This window comes from Terrapene carolina, unplaced genomic scaffold (genome assembly GCF_002925995.2).
Source record: "Terrapene carolina triunguis isolate 2854851 unplaced genomic scaffold, T_m_triunguis-2.0 Scaffold68, whole genome shotgun sequence".
Taxonomy (NCBI): domain Eukaryota; kingdom Metazoa; phylum Chordata; order Testudines; family Emydidae; genus Terrapene; species Terrapene triunguis.
This window is the reverse complement of record NW_020664419.1, coordinates 67,592,508-67,616,730: the sequence shown is the minus strand read 5'-3', so window position 1 is coordinate 67,616,730 and position 24,223 is coordinate 67,592,508. Positions and strand designations below refer to the sequence as shown.

At 38.6% G+C, this 24,223-nt stretch overlaps 1 protein-coding gene across 1 annotated transcript in view; it reads left to right on the top strand.

Moving 5' to 3' along the window:
• Window positions 1–24,223, top strand: part of PPFIA2 (PTPRF interacting protein alpha 2) — a 624,013-nt gene that overhangs the window by 259,335 nt on the left and 340,455 nt on the right. Inside the window, exon 5 of the mRNA XM_026648822.1 lies at window positions 14,297–14,309. Coding sequence (XP_026504607.1) covers window positions 14,297–14,309 — 13 coding nt within the window. The remainder of the gene's footprint in view (window positions 1–14,296; window positions 14,310–24,223) is intronic.

The window sequence follows — 24,223 nt, the reverse complement described above, 5'->3', positions numbered from 1 at the left end:
TGATTAGGAAAGCCTGGAGAAAGGCAATCCTGAGCCTTCTGTCATTCTCCTGAAATATTTAATTGTTCATTGATATAAATCTAGACACTTCAGCTATTTTCATTACAATTTTTATTTTATGACTTTAGTTCCATTAACAACAGCTTTAATAAAAACTCTTGTATACAATAGCTAGATTATGAACTTATATTCCCTGACTCTGTTATTGCAGGATTTGATTTACAAATAGTTCTTTGGGTGGACCCTGAGCCTGCACAGATATGATTGGATGATTGTGTATCCTAGTTAGTAGCGTATGATTATGGAACTGGTTAAACCAAAGGCCTTCCATGACTTCTGTTATATAATGTTTGTCTTCCCCATTTTCACTTTCTCATGGCTATCAAGTTACCATTATACTGTATATTCTGTTTATCTCTCTGGCCACAATAATGGTTCCTTTTGGATCCTCTTGTTTCAAGCCATCCATGCTTTGAATGTTTCTGCTCTAAAAAGTTTGTGCATCTTTTACTGGACTGGGGCCTAGAATCCTGAGGTACTCTTCTGAAACTGAATCTTTTAGTTTGCCAGCAACACATGACTGTCATTTTGTATCAGTGATGCTTTTTTTTTTTTTTTTGGTTTTGATGGCAAAACAATATACCTTGAAATTTCCAAAGCTGAACAGAATAGGATTAAAATTTACCTTTTTTAAAATGAGGAAGTATATTTAGAGAGAGGACATTCCATTTGAGATTAAAGATAATTTAATAGAATAGTTTGGCTGTTAAGTTGCAACCTATTTGATGTTATAGACATGTTTAAATAGAAAGGAAGAAAAACTTTAAATTTCCTAGAAAATACTGTCATTTTTTCTTTAAGAAGAGTTGAAGATAACTTTTCTTTAGTTGAGACTATCCAGAATAGTCCTCCTTCGTAGCTTTACATATGCTTAAAATGTGGCTTGTCAGTGAAGTGCATTGCAATCTTTTACCACTGATGATTGACAGCAAGTAATATAGCTTTAGTCATGGTTTTCTAGATCTGCAATGCTCTTTGGGGATCCTGTATGTATTTTTGCCAAACATCTGTCATAGCTGGTGTTTTAATTTATTACAAATGGAAAGATTTGTTTACATTTGAGAAATTGAATGCTATTTTTAAACAGTGAATGTATATGTTGATGTGACTGAGGTCGTTGGGTGTTGTTTAATAAGAAATGAGAGCTTTTTTTGTAGCTCTTGTGCATCGTGGGTGCATATGTTCTTTCAATGGATCTTTTCTGTGGCACAATATAGGGGAAAATAGCAGCTCAATTCCCCCATCAAAGCTGATTTAAAGAGGGATAGCCTTCTTTCTGGTACTAAAATTATACTCTGTGTTATAGTCTTCCGGAAAGGAAGTTGGAGAGAAGAGGTTTCTGCTGCTGCTTCCCCTCACTCACAGCATTCTGGTTCTTGTAAGGGAAGAAGTGCTTGCTACTCTACTCCTCCCACAGCCTCTATTTTTGGGTTATCCTCTCTAGGTGTAACTCAATCAGGGCCGGCTCCAGGCACCAGCTTGGCAAGCAGGTGCTTGGGGCGGCCACTCCGGAGAGGGGCGGCACCTCCAGCTATTCGTCGGCAATTCGGTGGATGGTCCCTCACTCCCGCTCGGAGCGAAGGACCTTCCCCCGAATTGCCGCCGCAGATCGCCATCGCGGCTTTTTTTTTTTTTTTGGCTGGTTGGGGCGGCCAAAACCCTGGAGCCGGCCCTGAACTCAATTGCTTGCCTGTGCTGCTGCTGCTTACAGCTTTCCCAAGCCACATTCGTGTGAAATCGGAGTGATTCTTGACATCTGGCTGTTGTCCAAAGGATTCCGAATATCAGCTAAGAACCTGACCAAAGTCTTGTTAATTTCACTCTGCTGCTGCTGCTGCTTGGCAGAACTATGAGCAACAGCAGTTGCTAGAACTGTCTATAGAATCACAAGCACAGCATTGCATCTTTTTATATTCAGTTCATATTTGGAACTATAAGGACTAGGAATTTTTAAGTAAAATTTTAATTCTACAGAATTCAGGAAACGGGAGTGAGGAGAGGCACTGAGACTCAGTTCCTATCTGCTCCCAGCCCATCCCATCCTCTCGGGTCCCGCTCCTTTCTCCTCGGCCCCATCCTTGGCTCCAGCACCTCTGGGTTCCATTCTTGCCTCTGCACCTCCATGTGCTAGTTTTGGGAGTGGGAGGCAGAGCTCCCACAATATATCCCCGTGGGGGCACTAGTCCCTCCCCTCCCCTGTTCCTCCTTCCTGACAGTGGCTTAGGCTCTTATACTCATCAGGGAAAGTGAATAGATTATCAAGTATGTGGTGTGTGTGTATTTATATATATACACCTATATCTATTAGGGGCTGTCATGTGATTAAAAAAATTGATTGTGATTAATCGCATTGTTAAACAATAATAGAATACCATTTATTTGAATATTTTGGATGTTTTCTACATTTCCAAATATATTGATTTCAGTTACAACACAGAATACAAAGTCTACAGTACTCACTTTATATTTATTTTTTATTACAAATATTTGCACTGTAAAAAACAAAAGAAATAGTATTTTTCAATTCACCTAATACAAGTACTGTAGTGCAATCTCTCTCTATCATGGAAGTTGAACTTACAAACGTAGAATTATGTACAAAAATATAACTGCATTCAAAAACAAATCAATGTAAAACTTTAGAGACTACAAGTCCACTTAGTCCTACTTCTTGTTCAGCCAATCGCTCAGACAAACAAGTTTGTTTACATTTGTAGGAGATAATGCTGCCCACTTCCTGTTTACAGTGTCACCTGAAAGTGAGAATAGGCATTCACATGGCACTTTTGTAGCCGGCGTTGCAAGATATTTAGCACCAGATGTGCTAAAGATTCACATGTCCCTTCATGCTTCAACCACCATTCCAGAGGACATGCGTCCATGCTGTTGACAGGTTCTGCTTGATAACCATCCAAATCAGTGCAGACTGATGCATGTTCATTTTCATCATCTAAGTGAGATGCCACCTGCAGAAAGTTGATTTTCTTTTTTGGTGGTTCAGGTTCTGTAGTTTCTGCATCAGAGTGTTGGTCTTTTAAGACTTTTGAAAGCATGCTCCACAGCTTGTCCCTCTCAGATTTTGGAAGGCACTTCAGATTCTTAAACCTTGGGTCAAGTGCTGTAGCTATCTTTAGAAATCTCACATTGGTACCTTCTTTGCGTTTTGTCAAATCTGCAGTGAAAGTGTTCTTAAAATGAGCAACATGTGCTGGGTCATCATCCGAGACTGCTATAATATGAAATATATGGCAGAATGTGGGTAAAACAGCAGGGGACATACAGTTCTCCCCCAAGGAGTTCAGTCACTAATTTAATTAACACATTATTTTTTAACAAGCATCATCAGCATAGAAGCATGTCCTGTGGAATAGTGGGCGTGAAGGGGCATACAAATGTTCAGCATATCTGGCACATAAATTCCTTGCAATGCCAGGTACAAAAGTGCCATGCAAATGCCTGTTCTCACTTTCAGGTGACATTGTAAATAAGAAGCGGGCAGCATTATCTCCTGTAAATGTAAACAAACTTGTGTCTCTTGGCGTGGCTGAACAACAAGGAGTACTGAGTGGACTTGTAGGCTCTAAAGTTTTACATCATTTTGTTTTTGAGTAACAAAAAAAATCTACATTTGTAAGTTGCACTTTCACAATAAAGAGATTGCACTACAGTACTTGTATGAGGTGAATTGAAAAATACTATTTCTTTTGTTTATCATTTTTACAGTGCAAATATTTGTAATAGAAAATAATAGTATAAAGTGAGTACTGTCAACTTTGTATACTGTGTTGTAATTGAAATCAATATATTCAAAAATGTAGAAAAACATACAAAATATTTAATACATTTCAATTGGTATTCTAATATTGAACAGTGCGACTAAACTACGAGTAATCACAATTAATTTTTTAAATCACAATTAATTTTTCTGAGTTAATCACACGAGTTAACTGAGATTAATTGACAGCCCTAGAAAGTACCCAAGAAAAGAAAAGTCAAAATGGAAGCATTTCCCTCTCTCTTCTCCTGGTTATCTGAGGGGTTCAAGAACCTAAGTTACAGGAAAGGTTATGGGTGTGGGAGCATGAGGCAGCTGGAGCTCATTCCACCAGGACCAGCTGCTTTATACAGGAAGGAGAAGGGCAAGAGAGTACCTTGATCACAGGAGAAAACAAGCTGGGTTGTTCAGAAGCCTAGAATTTAGAGGGTTTCTATTTGTTTTAAAAACTGTAGTTTAACATCAAAAAATAGCTTGATTTTAGGACTTTGTAGAGCAGTTGTGTGCCCCTGTGATAGGCTTATATCAATATTTCTGCACAGTATCAGATTTTAGGTTTGCATCTCAAGAGCATGGAATTACTGTTGTTTGAACTTATTAGCCATTGGCATTAGAGAGAACTTTGATTGGATTTGCTTAGAAAGAAGAAATTGACTAGTAAAAAAGAAGACAAAAATCAAGATTTCTATTCACTGGCTAGCTTCTCAAAGGTGTACCTATCCTTCACCACATATAACCATACCACTACTACCAAGATAATTCAGTCCTTCGACAAGATCAACTCATGGATGAAGAACAGTTAGCTGAAGTTGAACTCAGCCACACAGATGTTATGCTGATTAGCAGGGAAAAGCCCTTTGAAGAGTTTGAGGGCCTGGTGCAATCTCTTTTGGTGGAAGGTACCCACCCATAATTGGTTAATTTTGTCGCTTGTTCAGGAGTACTCCTGGATTCATCTCTGACGATACGCACTCACATAGCAGCTTCTACAACTACCACTTTCTGCCAGCTCTGGTTCGCTAGGAGACTCCTTCCCATCCTGGTGGATGATGACCTTGCTTCAGTTATATATGCCTTTGTCACCTCCTGCCTACAACAATGCAATATACTAGGCATGAAGCCAACAGCCTCTTGGAAGCTCCAACAAATACAGAACAGTGGAGCATGTTTCCTCAGTAATATGGGCTGCCACGAGCACATCGTACCTGTTCTCTGATATCTGTGCTGACTTCCCCTAGAATATAGAATCATATTCAAGATCTTCATCCTTATCTTCAAGGTACTCAGTGCTTGGACCCAGCAAATCTAAGAGATCTCCTAAATCTCTGGAATGAAGAGAGTGGCTGACCACCCTACTCCTCTAGCACAATGGAGCTTTACCATAAGGGTGAAGCTCATCTGGGCAGGAGATGGAGCTTTCTTGCGAGCCACTCCAAGACTGTGGAATGAACTCCCTCAGGAACTAAGAACTATCACAGACCTCGCCATCTTTTGTTCCAAGGATAAGTTGCACTTCTTCAACTTTGCCTTGTCTAACAGAAACACACAACAGCATGTACATTTAAATAAAAACCTTACCAAAATAAAACACTATGGAGTACACACATTTCACTCACTGGGGAAAGGATGAGGGAAAGAAAAAGCCACCTGTGACGCATGCTAATCATGTCATATATTGCACTACTGTAAAGTACTCAGATACTGCAGTAATGAGTGGTATGCAAATCTGTGTAGAACTGAATATGAAATTCATTTTGTTGTATCTAGAGTTTAGATCAGTGAAATCAGCAAATTTTGTTGCTACCATCTTTAATCAAAGTCCCCATTTCACTTGGGTCATCAGACAATGAAACGGCGAACCTACTAACTATTCTTTTCTCTTCCAATTTCCTTCTTCTCTGTAGCATCAAAGTTTTAAATGAGACTTTTCCCTGCCTCTCACAGTCAAACTAAGAAACAGGGTCAGGATTAGATTCTGTTCTTCATGACTACTCAAAAATAATAAGAATGTCGCAGGGGAACTCAAATGAGTAGATCTATTTTTTTGTAAGGGACACAATTGATTTATATCTATGCTCAGGAAAAGGCGGGGAAGTATGTCTAATGTGTATTAAATCCTTCTTGCCCAATACATTGCTGAAAAAACTTCAAAACATTCCATCTGTGCAAAAATACTACCCTTGCAATGCAGTCAGGGTCACTGAGACCTATGATTTTATCTGCTGATTAAGTGGTAATTGTACAAGTCAAAGCTACACTAGGGCAGTTTAATTTTAATTAATCCCAATTTTTGCAAGATTTTGATATATTTTTTTTACATGGACGTTCCTGTGTTGGATGTGTCTATGCCTTGCACACCTGTGAAGTTTCTAAGATATTTGCCTAAAGTGTGTTTTTTCCACAAGCCCTGTGTATGGGTCAGCACATAACTGTGTTGCCCTGGAAGTAGACTGGGAAGCAGATTTTGACTCCATTTCCCCCTGCTCCAGGTGGGAACATATTATGCTTCAGCCCTACCACCTGCAGAGCTGTGCTGCCCAATCAGGGCCAGCTCTAGGTTTTTTGCTGCCCCAAGCAACAACAACAACAACAAAAACCTCCGGGAGCACAACTGCCGAAGCGAAAAAAAATAAAAAAATAAAAGGTGTCTGGAATGCCTCCCCTGAAATTGTGCCGCCCCAAGCACGTGCTTGGTTTGCTGGTGCCTAGAGCCGGCCCTGTGCCCAATGAATTATGGGAGAGGAAGAGTCAAGGCTCCATCTATTCCCTGCATTTTTCAAATTACATGCACAGCCGGTGAGGATGTAGTAGCCCGGTAGAAGTTGATCTCCTCTAGGTGCTGCAACTGCTACCCATGGAAATGAGTTTGAGTATGGGGAAGTGCTTTATGCTTAGACCCCTTTGCAAGGGCATAGGCTAGGCCACATATGGCTTCAAATGATGAGATGCAATAAAAGATTTTAGTAATTTTGAATCAGAAAGTTAGACAGCATTACTTCGACATTGAGTCATATTTCCCATGATTGTAAAGGCAAGACAGAAGTGCAGAGGAAAGTAAGGTTGTCAATTAAATGTCTCTGCATCCTTTAGAATTATTTCAGTAAAATAACCATCTATTTCTTCTATATTTATAGGTTACTCCAGTAGTTAATTTGTAGCTGGATTATTAATGTTTATTATTTGTAATGGGAATCCAAACAGACATGAGGCTTTTGTTGTGCTAGGTTCTGTACAAAATGTTGTAGATATGGTCTGTGCCCCAAAAGAGCTTCAGAGGGGTTTTTTTTGAGTCAAGGAAGAGATTCAAGCTAGAGGAGTACATCATTTTCTTCTGTGATAAGAGTAATAGAGGTAGTTTACATCATAGATGTAAATTTTTCAACTCTACCATCTACATAGGGTTTTCCCTATTAAAAATTTCTTTCCATTCTCCCATATGCTTTCTCTTACCTCCCCTAAGAAGAGCCACTGCTCCATAACAAAATTTCAAAGAGAAACATAGGCCTTTTTTGCATTGGGGATTTGCCACAATTTCAGCTATTAGCATAATTGCACCGGTGCAAGCCACAAGCAGAGGCAAAGAAGACATGACTTGCACTAGTGAAGCTTCTTCTGGATTCAAACGGGTATTGGTTCATACTTGAGTGGAATGTAGGAAATGCATGAATTCTAGTAGGTGCTTTTTCAGGTGGTGTGTAATGGAATCTTATATTCAAGGACTGAGGTGACAGGAAAATTTGTGAGATTTGGAATTTGATAGAGTGCAGTAAAGTGCGAAGTGATATGATTTGTTAAGGGTGGAGTTACAAATGAGAAGAAATGGGGTTTGATGAGTACATTTACTATTAGGCATTAGCATCCTACTCTGCCTGAAGACATGGCAAAAAAGGGGAGTTTAGGACTATCCAGAAATTAGTTTTATCAATGCATACCACTACTTTACTAGTCAGTTCCTCTCATTAGCCATTTGTGTCAGGTGGAGCAGGGAGTTCTGAATGTTGGAGTGACGGAGTAATAGCAGTAAGTCCAGTAGCTCTTTCAGACTGGAAGGCCAATGACAAGGAGTGAAGAAAGAAAGGTATTAACAAGATTGCAGTTGAGTGAAGGAAAGCAGGAGAATAAATCAGACTCTCCATCCAAACCTGTATAAATATCCCTCACGCCTCTTGAACCTGACAGCTCTGTATTATGTGAAGATATCCTATATAGCTTATATTGCACATGAAAATTAGTTTGTTCGTGGGTTATACAGTATTCCATACCTCTCCTGTGATATTTTTTCATTATTTCTAAATAAATGTATTCTGAAAGAAAACTCACTACTCTGTATATATCTGCTGGTATGCATGGTGGTGTTTTGATTCCATTGAGTAAAGAGCTAGCTAACCAGTTCACTGTACTTTATTTCCTCTAAGTGGTTAATGCAAGAGAAATAGAGAGGCTGAAAATACTGTTTCAAACAGAAAACTTTATTGAGCTCTAAATTAATGCAGGTTGTTTTGTTATATCATAATGGTCTTTATTTTGACTATTGAGGATAAATTAATGTTAGATTAAAGCTATTACTAAAACTTAGCCATCTGTCATTAAAGATATATTGAAAAAAATAAGAATCTGATGTGGACTATCTTGCATATTTAATTATTTTCAGATTTTTTTAATTTGCAGATTGTCAAAGCAATCTATTGTAATTTTAGCTCATTTTTAAATACTTTGTCTCGGTCAGAATCATTGTATTGATTCATATACAATTCAATTGTACTAGATGATATAGCTGCAGTTCAGTTACGTAAGAGTATTTTCTTTGTATGTATTTTTAAATTATGTTAAGAGAAAACAGAGCATATGTGTAGGCTTCCTTTTTAGAGTGTATAAATCCAAATGAATATACAAACCAGAAACATTTATTTTCTCCAAAATAAAAATTAGTTTTAAGATAAATTAGCTTGCTCTGGAGAGTAACAGTTACATATTTTTAGAAGCGACATTTAACTGTTTTACATTTAATCCTGTGCAAGAAGTGAATATCTTGTTCTCAAGGAGAACATTTCTGTAAAATAGTCTTAGATAATGGCATAAAACCTTCCTGTTTCCTGTATGATTATAAACGTGACAGCTTTACATAAGCATGGTCCTGATAGTAAATTCTGAGGTGTTTATTGATCTCACACGGTCATGTGCCTTGCTAATTCTGATGATTATGACACTACAGTATCCTCATACAATGTCTGGCATAATTTAACAGTATGCTAACAAGGATATTTAAATGCAGTAGCAGATGTTAAATTTAGATAGGCTGTACATGCAATTCACTGTTCAGAATCTTAGGTAAAGTTCTAATTGTTATGCTTCGCTGTACCTCCAGTGCTTTGCTACAGTGATTTAGTCATGAAGCCAGACAGCATATGACTTAATAATAAAATATGAATAGTGATTGGCATCCTCTGAAAGAAAGAAAGAAAGAAAGGAATCCATGATATCAGATAGCAATTATTTTTAACCTGTAAAATCCTTAAAGATTGTCTTTCTAGTTCTTAATCATTATTGGAAACATTTAAGTTGCTTTGTGCATTGTTTTTTAGTTTTGAAGTTACTGGAAAAATATATAAAGGGCCTAATTTAGGTCTTTTGCCACATTTCCCCTGAAACTTCATGCAAAATGACACTGTAAAACCGCCATTGTGAGCTCATATCCTCGCTATTTGCAGCCCCATGTGCAACTTATTCCCACCAGTCAATGCCAAATGGATCAGGGAGGGCACATGCAAAATGACTACATCCCTTAACACAGGACAACCTACTTTGCCTCCTGGCCAGCTTTATTTCTCCTTTCACATACAGAGCTCACTTGTGCCCTCCTGGAGCTCTTCAGCGACACAGGAAACACATCTGCTGCTACATTCCTTTATAGGGTATAGCCTTTTTCCCTCCTGTGTACCTATTCTGATACTCAGGCTAGTGAGAGCACTGTGCACCCCTGGATAGTAAGGAGGGAGCAGGCCCTGCACTCCTTCACCAAGGTGTGCTCAGCAGTTTCTGCCTCCTCTCCCTCCCTCATCCTTCTTCCAGCAGACCAGTGAGCAGTTTGTCACACAACATGCAGCCGCTCTTGTGTTCTGCTGAAAGAAACTATGGTAAGTTCAAGCATGCTTAGAGAGAATCCAGATTTAACATTTTATTATAAAATAAACAAAACAGACATTTCATTTATTCTTCCTACACTGGGATTCATTATTATCTGATGATACATTACTTCTAATTTTTTCTTTGTATTAGTCTAAGATATGGTAAAGAGGGAGAGGATTTGAAATTTAAACAGGGCCTTCTTTATTGCAGTATGCTTTATTGCAGTATGCTGGCTGATGTGTATTCAGTTCACCCGGACAATTTAGACATAGCCTTTATGGCTTTGTTTTCTGGACTAATAGTGCAATTTTGGACAAAAATTATAGAAAGAAAGCTCCATGTCATAGCACAAAAGACTCACTAGCTGTCTTGTTAAATGAGAGAGTTCAGAATCCTAGCTTCTGATTGTCTCCACGAGAGAACAACCACATTCTACCTGAGCCATGTTCTCTTCTTTGGCTTGTTCTCCTTCACAAGGTCCACCAGAAGGCTTGCAAAGTCAATAAAGGACTCCAGAGCATGACATATTCACCCTCCTTTTTTTTTTTTTGAAGGACAACTAGAGATCCTCTCTTAGGTGTAGACTCAGATGCAATTTCATGATGCAGAGTTACAGTGTGCATTGGAACCAAGAAGATGGGTTTGTATATATTCGATTGAGGCACTGAAAGAGTGTTTAGTGTGATTTCTACAAGTACTGATTTGCAAATGAATGAACATAACATTTTAAAATGTTCCCACCATTTCCAATTTTCCTTACATGTTATCACATGAGTTTTTGCTTTGTTTCTATATTTTTTACTGAAAAGTTCTTGTAGTTTGTAAAGGCTTTGTTTTATTATAAATTTTGACAATTTCTTGTTTCTTCCTTAACCAGCAAAAAATAACATTGCTTTGCAGACCAACAGCATATTCAGATGACATTCTTTTAAAACCATTAATGTTTTTATTACGTCATTAGTCAGGGAAATATATTCTTAAATTTATATTTGGGATCACCATAGATAGAAATCTTGGGCTATTTTAATAGATATATAAACTTAAACGATGCTATTGTAATTATTCTGCTAAGACTTGATTTGCTATGTTAGATATATTTGTTAATAAAGTTATCACAAAATATTTTGCTATGCAACTATGAAATGTTGTTTTAATTATGGTGGTTCCCAGCAATTACATTATAAAGTATTTCCAAAATGATTAATCAAATCAAGCTCTGTTAATATGACAATTTAAAAAATATTACTAAGGCATGTTTTAAATGCTTACTTAACCAAGTATAACGTCAGAATATACCATGACATAACTGAAGTGATAATGTAGCAAGAGTTTTGCTTATAGTACAGTATCTATCTACCTACCTATCTCAGTAGCCATATGACCCCAAACCTCTGGACACATATGCACATGCATAATTCTATGCAGATGAGTAGTTGAATTTTGCTTAGTGGGAAGACTCACATGTCTGAAGTCAAGCATGTGCAGAAATGCTAGTGCCACATAATGCAACCGCTCCATCACTGAAATATTGAGTGCCTATGTATATAAACAAAGACCAAAAAATGGTGGTTTTGCTCCATATCATTAGCATCCAAGAATATAAGTATACTTAATTTAAATAGAATTATATTTTCTTTTAATTCAGGTATTTAAATGAGATTCTCATAGCTTTAATTTACATGGAATAAAGAATTTTTAGATACTGCTGACATGGTAACACAAAGCTCACAGTATGGGATCGGTCATTCACTAGCCCTATTTACTATGCAGACTAGACTAAGTGTTAATTGGATGATAAATTATGATAGAAAAAAATCATTCTATTAATGATTTATTTTTGGAGGAAGGAGGAAATAAAAATGATTTCTGTTTGGTTTAATGATATAACAACAGAAATCAAAGTATGCACAGAACCAGCTGACAATTATAGATAAGATGCCTCTCACAAAGGCAACTTTGATATACTAAGGTCACTCGGTAGGAAGATACAGCAATATAAATCACTTGGTTCAGTGAATGAAGGTTATTTCTGATCTTTTGTGCATGTAATAATAAAACCCACCAAAATATCAGACAGCTTCAAATTTGGATTCTAGCATAATTGCCAATGAAATATAGATAATATTCCATTAATTAGATGGCATCAGTGACTTAGTAAGTGGGCCAAATTCTGTCCTCTGATATATTTGCACCTCTCCATTAAAATATAAGGGATTGAGGTGGGATTGTGCATATTTTACTGAGAGCAGAATTTGACATGTCATTTGTGTGTTGAATTTCATGGCAAGGACAGAATTTGGGCCACAATTTTACTATATAAACCAGAAGTACAATTTATTGAGATCTGAATGTGAATTACAAAATATTCACCAATTCATTTTGCATTGTAAGCTTGAGAAAATCATGAAGGTGTATAATTTGCCTAGTTGTATAATGGATATGTACCAACGTGCTGGGTTCAGTTTAAAAAACGCAGTAAATACTGATATTTTCCTTCATCTGATGCACTCGAGGAGGGAAATGGGTTCGGGGGCCCCTTCTACAGGCAAAGGAGAGGAGGGGCCTTCAACATAACTGTTCCCAGTGAGTCTCTAGGATGAATGTGAAAGAAGAAGGATCATGTATATGGTCTTATGTATGGCACCAGGTTGGGAGATTGGAGATCAGTTCTTGGCTCTGTCACCCAGGGCCGGCAACAGCTTTTTTGCCACCCCAAGCAGCGAAGAAAAAACAAAAAAAAAAGCCGCGATCAGCGGCACTTCAGTGGCAGCTCTACCGCGCCGCTTCATTTTTCGGCAGCAATTCGGTGGCCGGTCCTTCCCTCCAAGAGGGACTGAGGGACCCACTGCCGAATTGCCGCTGAAGACCTGGACATGCCGCCCCTTCCCGTTGGCCGCCCCAAGCACCTGCTTCCTGCGCTGGTGCCTGGAGCTGGCCCTGCTGTCAACAGACTTCCTCTGTTGTATAGGTCAAGTCACATAGGCATCTATCCTTCAAACACTTAGCCATGCACTTAACTTTAAGCCTGCAAATACTCCCATTGACTTCAGTGGGACTACTCTCCCGCTTAAAGTTAACCATGTACATAACTATAGGGTCCTTAATCTCTGAGTTTCAGTTGTCCACCTGGGGATGCTGATACTTACTTTCTCCATCCTTTGTGTATCTTCTGTAGTTTGTAAACTCTTCAAGGAAGGGGCTCTCTCTCTCTCTCTCCCCTACTATGTGTATGTACAGAACATAGCGTAGAAGAGTCCTGATTTTGGTTGGGGCCTCTGGGTGCTACTGTAATACAAATAATGATAACTAATATTTACCCTGAACAGTTTCTATCAAACAGAACACACTGAATCTATAGAAGCATGGCCTTCAGTTTTACTAAGGAATAACCTATTTTATTCCATCGTATCTAGTGAATGATTCCCTTTTTAAGAATGTCTTGACCTTTCATTTGTGTGTGTGTTTGCACACATCTGCACATGCATATATAATTACACCCACACATTTTTTCTCGTCACAGACACATGTACAAATCAAAGTTCTCAGTTCATAGCTTAACAGACCCCAGTAAGCAAAAACCAATTTGTGCCTACAAGTCATTTGTAGACCTACCTGTATGTCTACACTGCAATGTAAGCCAACCCTCCCCCCCCACTATACACAATTTTGTCTGACGCAGGCCAGCAAGTCTTATGGGTTGGACCCTGGCAAGGGCAGGAGGTTCCAAGCCTGAGTCACACTGGGACTTGGGACCAAAGTCCATCATTTTGCTGTGTGGAAGTAGCTCGGGCCTGGGTCCCCCATGCTCAGGTCTGGAGAGCCTGCCAATGCTATCCCATGATCCCCTGAACCAGTGTTCCTTGTCCTTCCTATCTCAAGACTAGACAATAGACTCCCAGTGAATGGAAGCAACCCTCCCCCCCAGTTCAGTACAATTTCTTGATGTTTAACCCTTCCATTTTATTCTGACCATTGAGCTGCAAATAGAATGAGCCTACTCATGAATTTTCAATGGCCACAACAAGAAGTCCCTGGGCAAGTACACTGCTGTCTGGGTCACAGGCTCACAAGCAGATTTTGGTAAATCTCTGGTGCAAGGAAAGCAAAACATTTGAATTCAGTAAAAATGCCAGGTGTGACCATGGAAATACTAGGAAATAGCAAAGAAGTGGCAGCGTTGGGGATTCACCAGTCTGGTGACCAGTTTAGGGAGAAGATCATGCGGCTCAAGAGCAACTGTTGTAAAGCCAGGGATGAGAATTGCACCTCTGGGAACTTAGCATCATCCTGCCTCTTTTATGAAGAGTTTCACTGGGTGCTGGGTATTGTGTCGAGCACTGAGCCACCAGTGGTTCATGATAGCCTGGTCAGCCATGATGTCAACCTGCTGACTCCTGAATCTAGTATCAGACTGGAGAGGATCCAGCAGGCACCAGATCAAGCTAGTGAAGTAACTCTGGTGCTCACACCAGTCCTCGAGGAGGCTTTGCTGCCGGAGTACATCCTGAGTCCATACTCTGAGGAGCTGTAAATGACTCCCTTGAGGAGCAGCAGAAGTAGAAGAGGCTGAAGGAGCCCCAGAACTTGGTGTTTGGCTTCATGTTTGTTGTTAATATATGAATGGGAGGGATTTCTGGTTTATGAACCAATGCAATTTTTATTATAAGCCACGGGTAGCAGCATGTATCTGCTAATGGTGGAATTCATGCCAGCACCTTGGCATCTCCCCCTCGCCTGCACCAAACCATGTGAAATTCAAAATGGATCCTGGGAAGCACAAACAACAGTTAAACATTTAAATTTAAATTTTTACTTGATATTTGCTCATTCTTACATACATGTGCTGGGATGTTGAAAGTAAGAACCGTATATTGCTTTCCCTTTAGTACACTGCTCCATACACATTGGCCATGCCACAGCATAATGAGCAACCCGTAAACAGTAAACTGTACAGGGCAGAACGAAATGTAATCCATGCATGAGTAAATCAATGTCCAAAATGTGCCTGGGGGTTGTATTCAGTTCAGAAATGTTCCTGGTGAGGGAGAGTGGCTGTATAGTTCTTTGGGAATCTGTATTATCATGTGTGTTTGCATGTAGTCCATAGATAGATGTAGTCAGACCAGGCAGTATCGGAAACTGTAGGGAGGCAGTAATCTGTGTGGACACCAACACAGTGCCCTGTTGATTCCACAATTAATTTTGATCCAGTCCTAGGTGCTGATAGCTGCTAAATTTTTCCCATAGTAGAAACTTCAGATAGGTAGGCACATTTTGGGGAAGGGGGCATTTTCCAGGCCCACCTCTGTAGCCCACTCCACTCAGATGTGTTGCTCAGTTACCAAGTAAATTGTAACTTACCATTGTTTGTGCTCTCTTTTCACTCTGATTAATTTAGTTGTGTCCACAGAGCTGCTATGATCTGAAGCTTTCCTCTTACAGTATATTGAAGCACAGTTTTAGAAAGTATTTTTTGGCCTTGAGATTTCACAAAGCACATTTCTCTGGAGAGGCACTAAACCTTTGTTGAAGTACTGAGACAATAGTGCCTCTCTCGCTAATGGTACAGGCTCCTGCTACACCCACACCATGTCCTGATCCCCTCCACGGTACCATGTACTGCAGACTAGGAACAATTTGGACAGTTCCACCGTTGGGCAGCCCATGCATCCAGGACTTGCAAGTAGCAGGACCGGGCAAAGGTAGCCCTTTGGCCTCCACCCCTGTGCAGCAGCATCAAGTGCCTGCTAGATATGCAAAAAGGGGAAAGGAGAACAAGGGGTCAAGGGAGAGGCAAAAGGAGGCAATTTATCTGTTGGTACTGGTTTCACTGCTGATACTGCTCAATGTATGCGTTTTGCACTTTCTTTTATTACTGGTTTTGTTGAAAGTTTATTACTGGTGTTTTGATGTTCTAATGGCAGCTGGCTTGCCTAGCAATGCTTTAATATTGTGTTTTGTAATAGAGCCTTGTTCACAAATTAAAGGCTTTTATTTTATATGAACTTTTATTAAGAACGTTTTTATTTTTTATTATGGAAGTAATAAACTGCATCACATCATATTATGTGTATTTTGAATAATAAAGATGAACACACAGCTAGGAAGTTTTTTCCCCAAACATAAATTTCTCAGTATATCTGTTTACATCAATCCATAATGAAAATCCACAGTTCTTGCCACAGAGTGCACCGCCCCTCACCCCCATTTCATAAGTAGTCATCTCATCCATAATTAAAAATCATGGCAATCTCCCCCCCTTCATAAGCAGTCATGTCATCCGTCATCCATAATTAACCTCCCCCATTCATTGTGCAAAGTGACGTTACCTCATTTAGTGTTAACATTGCTGTACAAACACATTCATAAACATACTATTCTCCCTCTTCCATTGGGCTATGCAAGTCCCTAATGTGAGAGCACAGAGCATCCCTGATTTCTGTTGTCTGGGGGCATCCTGTACCAGCTGTGACAGGTGCACTTTCTGGCTGAGTGTACCTGTTCAGCAATCTATTACTGTCATTCAGGGTCAAATGGCTCACCTTTGGGGTCTCAAAGATTGTGACGAGCACAGCAAGCCACCATAATGCGGACAGCATTTATGACACTGAAATCCAAATGTGTCTGTATCAGCACCCGTGGGATTTCAATCTGCCAAACATATATTCAACCACCATGCTACACCTACTGAGAGTTTAATTAAAATGTCTTCTGCCAGGGCCTCTGAGATCAGGTTACAGTTTCATAAGCCAAGACCAAAGGAGGTGTGTGTGTAGGGATGGGGGGTCCCCTAGAATAATAGTGAGGACAATAATTCCATTTATGACAATGTCATTTGGTGGGAATAGTGTCCTGGCTGACGGTGAAGATAGACCCTTGATCAGCAGAAAATCCTGGCATCTTGAATTTTTTCAGCATAGCCCACATTGGCATCCATAAATCAGCTTCTGTAATCCAGGGACTGCGTTACAGTGGAGTAATATCTTTTGTAGTTTATGCACTCGTGCTTCTTGAGGAGGGCAAACGAGGGCATCTGAGACCCATCAATGATTCCAATGCAGTTTAGAAACACCAGTCTCTCAAAACAAGCAGTTACTTCAGGGATATTGTTTATGCCCACCTACCTTTGGATAAATCACATTCCTGATTGCCTCAGAAACCTCCACCCCTTTATTCACAGTTGACTTTCCAACACTAAACTGATTAACAATGGACATATAGCAGTCTGGAGTAGCGAATTTTTAGATGGTTATAGCAACTCACTTCTAGACCTGCAAGGCTGCCCTTTTCCATGTGTCATGATACTGGAGGGTTGGGGCAAACTGCTCACAAAGCTTCAGAAATGTAGCTTTCTTCATTTGAAAGTTCTGGAGTCGCTGCTGCTCATCCCAGGTCCTCATGATGATGGGATCCCACAAGTCTATGATTGTAGCCCTGTTCCAAAGGCTCAGGTCTATGAAGGGTGCATCAGTGGCTACACCAAGAGCCATGAGCAGCATCAACCAGTTCAAGTCTGCCATGTCTGTTTTATCATCCTCCTCCTCTGTCAGGTGCCTTTGGGAGGTCAGAAAAACTGCCAAAATGTCCACCAATGTCTCATGTATGATCTACCTGTTTCCTGAAACAAGAGTGAAAGTCCAAGCAAGGAAAGTTCTTCAAATGGTGACTCCTCCTTGTTGCTGGCTCCAGCTGCTGAGAGTGTGCAGACCCAAAACCCAGGATGTGTTGGCAGGCTGCAACAACTTCCTGAAATGCGGGGTTGGCAAGCAAGTTTTCCCACATTGTAACACAAACAAAGGGCTAGATTGGCAACAGCTGGGGAAGGCACTAGGAAGCCTGGCTTGACTCGGGTTTACATTGCAATATAGACACACCCTAAGAGGCAGTCAGCCAAACATCAACATGTGTGTTGGGACTGCAAAGCAAGGACTTGTTTCCATACCTGTGCGTGTATCTATTTGCCTTTTCTGTTAACCCAAATGTCTCCTGTTGAAGATTGATTCCTTCATGAGTTTGAGTCAGTTTCAGTTAGTGGTGTGACTATTCTGGTTTCATCATTTCTTCAACGTAGGAGGCGTCATGTTCCTTAAAAATGAGTATAATGGAAATATCACTTCCTTTTGTGTGAGTCCTGGGATAGGGTTAAAATGGGAATATTGTGGTATATAGAGGCCATGCCACTGCACTTCAGATTTTGAATGAGCAGAAGCAGTGGAAATCACTTTCTGAACCAGGCCACCTGTAACAGAGTTCTTGAAATTTTATGCTATAGCTGTTGTTGGAGGGGAAAAAAAAAAACGTTTGGCCTCCGCTGAAGTGTTTACAAAGTATCTGCCATCTGGGACAGTTCCAGAAGGTAGACAGTTGGTCTGTCTCTTTTGGGATGTGGAGTGTTTCTTGCTCTGAAGAGTTTTCTGTTAGCTTATCGGCTATGAACTGGATTAGCAGTCTCTGGGATCTGTGATCCATGACAAATGTGGGTGAAACAGCAAACACGAGGCTTTCTGTTTGGGTTTTGACCAGATTCACTTACTGATTGGTGAGCTCTTTGGGGAGCTTTGGGGTATGAACTATGATTTAGTACCTATCTCTCTCTTGGTTACCAAAACCCTTATCAGGAAACATCAGGTCTCTATTTGGTGGAGATTTCATCAAGATTCCATCATCATTTTAACAACGGATTGGTAGGCTCTGAGTTCCTGAGTCCTCAGATTTCTTTGACTCTTTTCAGTGTAGATTTATTAAAGATTCTACACTGGTTTCATTGATCTACTAGCCTATTAAGTGTCTATATTGATTCTTTTAGAACTGTCAGCAGACTTTGATGCCACTGACCGTGAAAACTGCCTTTTTTGTGGATAGAGATTGGTGCAGTTGAATTTGAATGAGTCTATACCTTCCTTTAGGACAGGACCTTGAATTAGTTACTGTATGACTCCTTATATAGTAAGTAGGACCAGAGGCTTCTATTCTGTCACCACTCCTTCAGTAGAGAGATGGTAAAATGGGCTGGGTTGTAGAGCCACTCATATGTGATGATATTCCTCTGTGTTTCATCTGATTTAAATAATTTGGTTGCTCAACTTTCCTAGTATCAAACAGGTATAAGGGCTGTGATGAAAACACAGATAAAAGTCTAGTGGAAAAAAACAGAGGAAATTGTGGAAGTGATAGCTACCAACTCAGGGAACAATCCTGCTGATTGTTTCTGTAGTTTGCAACCTAAGGGACCGGATGGCTCTTCAGCTGCTTCTGGTAGTCCAGATTGCAGCATTAGCCGGGGACATTTATTTACACCAGCGCTTATATAGCAGGTCTGAAAGCACTCTTCTCTGATATGCTAAGCACATTCATCCATGCAATTTGTTACCTCAGACCAGTTGTGTGCACTGCACTCTGCTATACCTGGGACAACACCTAGAAGACCCCTTAGAAACTTCAGAAAGTGTAGAATATGGCCATCTGTTTAATTGTAGGGTTTTTCACAAATGAAAATTCTTTCACTTGTGCTGTAAAGTCTGTCCTAACTTACAATTAATGTCTACTTTCAAGTCACGTTGCGGTTTTGATATATAAACAGCTTTATAGTTTGGATCCTGGGTAACTTAGTGTGGATGTGGTTCACAGTTAATGTTAGCAATCTGACAGTCCCAATATTTGTATGCATTGAGGCTTCATCTCTGAAATCACTTCTCCAAATTGAACCTGTTGTCCTTTTTTGGCATGTTGCAATGCCTATTAATTTATTGCTTTCTTTGAAGAGGTGAGTCAAAGTGTAATAGATTTCAATTGTAACAGAAAGTGTTGTGAATATTAACTATAATAGGTACTACTAAGTACTTGCTATAATATTAAATATGTGGATAAAAGGTTTTATCAGCATGAGTTTGGTATGGCTGTATTACTATTAAAACCCTGCATAACACATTGGTGGAATTTCAAATGATAGCCAGAAAAATCTTTATACCACATCAATATACATTGTATAGATCCCACTTATTTTACAAAAATAATTGGAAATATTTTAGAGTTTTAAAATATGTATTGGATTTTGTTTTTCATTTCTCTCCTCCTAAAACTTGGCAATTTAATTACCATGAGACCAACTGCCCAGGAAATTACCAGGGATAGAAGCAAGTGCCTTATAGTACTGAAAAATCAATTATCACTTATTTTCAATTATGTAAAGTTTTCCATGCTATCCCTGATGGGTCCCAAGATATTAAATCTTAAATCTGCCACAGGTTAAAATTGACTATACTTATCCCACACAATGTTCTTTGGGGTATAAAATCCACATTTTGGAAGGGGAAAAACAGGGGGAAAAAATCTCAAAGGCTCTTTAAAACACATGTCTCTGAAGCTCATCAGAGGTTAGAACTATCCGAATTCTACATCCCAGAGGTGATAGCTTAGTGGCCAAAGGGCAGATGCAGCAGTCAAAAGTGTATTTTCACAAGATATCACCATCACGTATATAGAGTGTATATAAAACCGAATAAATACATACATACACAATATATACATAGAATCTCTCAGGTTCAGTATTTTCAATAATTGTATTTTTCTTTATTTTAGATATTTATGTGTAAACACTGACGCTCATTTTTTAAATAGGAATTGGACTAATTTTTTAAGCAAGATCTGAAAGTGGTGATATTATGTAAAGTATTCATTCATTGTTTAAATTGTATGTTTCCTTGTTTTGAGATACTGCTATTTAAAGCCTATACCATGCTGATATTATATAGGCTATATTTTTCTTTTAAAATTCCAGAATAGTGGTTTTGTTAAAGAACCACCTACACATTACCTGTGAATTGATTGTGAACTTGTTATGCACAGAAACATGCTTGTTGAATGTAGCTAATCTATATCTAGAGACATTCTGTAAATTTCTAAACAAAAACCAACCAAAAAATGAAAAGAAATTTGACCAAAGCACTGTAAACATTTCTTGGAATAATGTGTCAATTTAGAAAGGAACAATAAATAATAAGAATCTGAAGAATGGAAATTTCATAGAAGTAAACAATGGTCCTTTCAGTGTGTGTGAATAGATTCTGTTTGTTTGGAGTTCCAAGATTTAAATGTTGTTTCCACCAGTAGCATAATCCTTTTAAGAAATAAAAAAAACTAAAAATCTTTTAAGTCTTTTTAAAGCATTACAAAGCACATTTGAAGTGCATTAATAATATTTTGATAATAGGTGAAGATGCATAAAAGCATAACCTGTGGAAGTTATCAAAACAAATTGAAACCTGTGCATATGCCTGGTTACTACTTGACTAAATTATTGTAAAGCATGGATTCAATTTCTCATTCCATAAATAATAAAGTAGTTATAAAACTAATGTTGACACATAGTGCAGGTGTATCTTTCCTACTTTCTTGTTATGCTATAGATAAATACTGTAGCAAGAAAATATTGACTTTGTTGATACGAACACCAGCTTTACAGAGTGAGAGGTAAACACTGGCTTAATTAAGTTAGGTCAGTATTTACTTCAAGAGACAATGAATTCTGACCATAATAAATATGAAATCAGTATAATGTGTGTATTGTTACATATACTATCAACATTTTAATCAAAAACATTTGGAAATCTTTACTTTATGGCCATACTTTCTCGATGTATAATTGTTTCTTTTTAAATTAACATTCAGTACTAATGAAACCAGAAATTTTAAAACACAAGCTATTTATTTCCTCTGATGTACGTATTAAGGTCTGAAGGAATGTCAGCCAGTCAGATTGCCATTCAGAGTTTCTCTTAAGAAAAATATTTTATGTATCAACTACTGCTGAAAAAGAAACATACCGTTATGAAAAATAGTCACAAAATGACCCTTAATTCTAAAGATATTCTTCATATATAGACTATGCATGAGATTTCAATGAGTTTTAACTATATAGGAAGATAAAGACTCCCTTATTAAGATCATTCAAGGCAATAGAAAGGGGTGAGATAGAATGCTAAATTTCTTAATGGTAAAATTAATTAATTTTTACCTCCGATTTGTCAGAAAAAATCTCTAAAGTCAGAGGATGTGTTTTAATCTGGGGGAAGATATCTTGTAGTCAGATATAACAGAGGTTGAATTCCTGCTTTAAGTGGAAAGCTCAACTTATACTTAACCATAGATCTGTGACTGGCATCTCCATAATTAACTTTTGACACTGCTTCAGACTTTTGCATTCATTTCTACGGAGGTAAACAATAGGAACTTGCTGACTCATCACAAGACTGCTTTTAGCCAGCCATGATTTTCACACTGTATGTAACAATACTTTCGATTTTTTTGCAAGTTTGGGTTGAACCAAATGAACGTTGCATTAGGTCATCTTGTATGAATGAAAATTTAAAATATTCATCTGTTTAGCGTGGTATAATTTGAATATACTGTAACACTTCAAAAAATTCTATTCAATTGAGTGGACTCTCTGTTGCCCCCTTTTTCAGATGACGGTTGCTGCTGGTACGAGCATTGAGAATAACATTCAAAGGACCATATCCTGCCCTAATGTATGTTCCACATATCTTGGATTTTTGTGTAATTTCAATGCAAAACCTCATTATATGAATTTAATATTTTGCCATCCATAAGAATCTCATGTATCTCAGGGTCACCACATATTATACTACAAGTGGAGGTTTCAGACGATCAAAATGATGAATTACTGTCATTTTTTCCTATATGATTTGACAGCTCAGCTAAATAAAGACTAGGATGATATATTCACAGCTTCTTCCAAGTTTACCTTGCTTCTCTCCCATCTGAATGCTCCTGTCAGTTGAAATCAGTAAAATAGCAATAAGCAAAATGAGAAAAGTAAGATGAGGGCACATTTATTCTACTTTACATTGGTCTGTATTGGACTTTAAAGATATCTCATACTAAATTTGGAAGGAAACTTTATTTTTTCTGTATTGTGTGACTTAAAATGAAGGTGAGGGAGGAGGCACTAGTGATGGAAGGATAGAATAAGAAACCTATATTTTTGTTAAAAAGAAACTATTGATTCACTTGTAGTATAATAGCTAATTTATCTTTTGCAATAAGCCTGTTCCACAAGTGGAAACATAGTGGCCCAAAGCCTGTCCTCTGATACCCAGAACATTAGTGGGAATTCAGCACATATTCTAAGGGCAGACTTTGGCTCTCTGTTCTACATTATGTATTGAATAACTTGTATATTGAGCATTACTTTCTCTTGATAAAGATCACATTTTTTTGTGGGGGAAGAGACTGTTGATCCTGAAATTCAAGACTTATTATTGCGTAAAATGTAATCTAGGTAAGTATGATATAGTTAGACCATACTGCTGATTAAGCATCAAATGATTATTATTACTATTTTTGATATTGTCAAGATGAAACAGCACAGGGGATACTGAGCCACCCCAATCTCTCAAAAAACAAACAAACAAACAGAAACCCCAAACCTAGATTAACACAGAAACTTTCTGTTTTTCAAGGAACACAGAAGTTTCCAATTTTCTGTAATGGATTAAACTGATTGGTATCCTGCTTCTAGCTATTTGGGTCACCAGTATGTATTCCTGGGCATCTATTTCAGTGGGCCAGAGAAAACACGGCTTGATTAGGAACTGCTCTCTTGAATTCTAGTTACAGTTTTATGTGATGAGGCTAAAGACCATTTCAGTGTATGAAATATCCATGTAGAGTTTAGTTAGGAGGAATGGGAGAAGATGCCATGGATGTACAATGCAACATTGGTTTCCAAAATAGGTGATCCTCTCCCCATATCCAACCGGACTTTAGCTCCTTCAAGACAAGTTCAATCTGCTGATTTGCGGAGGTAATCACCTTCACATCATTCAGATGTCATCTATAGATAAACCTTGAATTGGAGGACTTGAACCACAGGCTTGGCAGTGTACAATAATGTTTCAAACTCATACACAAAGGCTAGTACTATCACTTTAAAGAAGCATAGGAAGGGTAACTTAAACTTAAAAATAATCGATAAAGAGGCCTTTAAAACTGAGGATTTAAAGTATACTTCTTCCAGAAAGAAGTCAAAGATACAGACCACCCTACCACAACCTTCTACTCTTTGGGTGAAATCTTCCACCAATGAAAGCAATGGGAGTTCTTTTATTGTCTTCAGTGGGTTTAGAATTACATCCTTTGTCCTCAAGAAAGGATGAAAGGCCTCAATGATAAGGCAAAATCACACTCATCCCAGCTCCCATTTTCTGTCTTCTCTGACAGCAAAGTTTTTTCCTCCAAAAA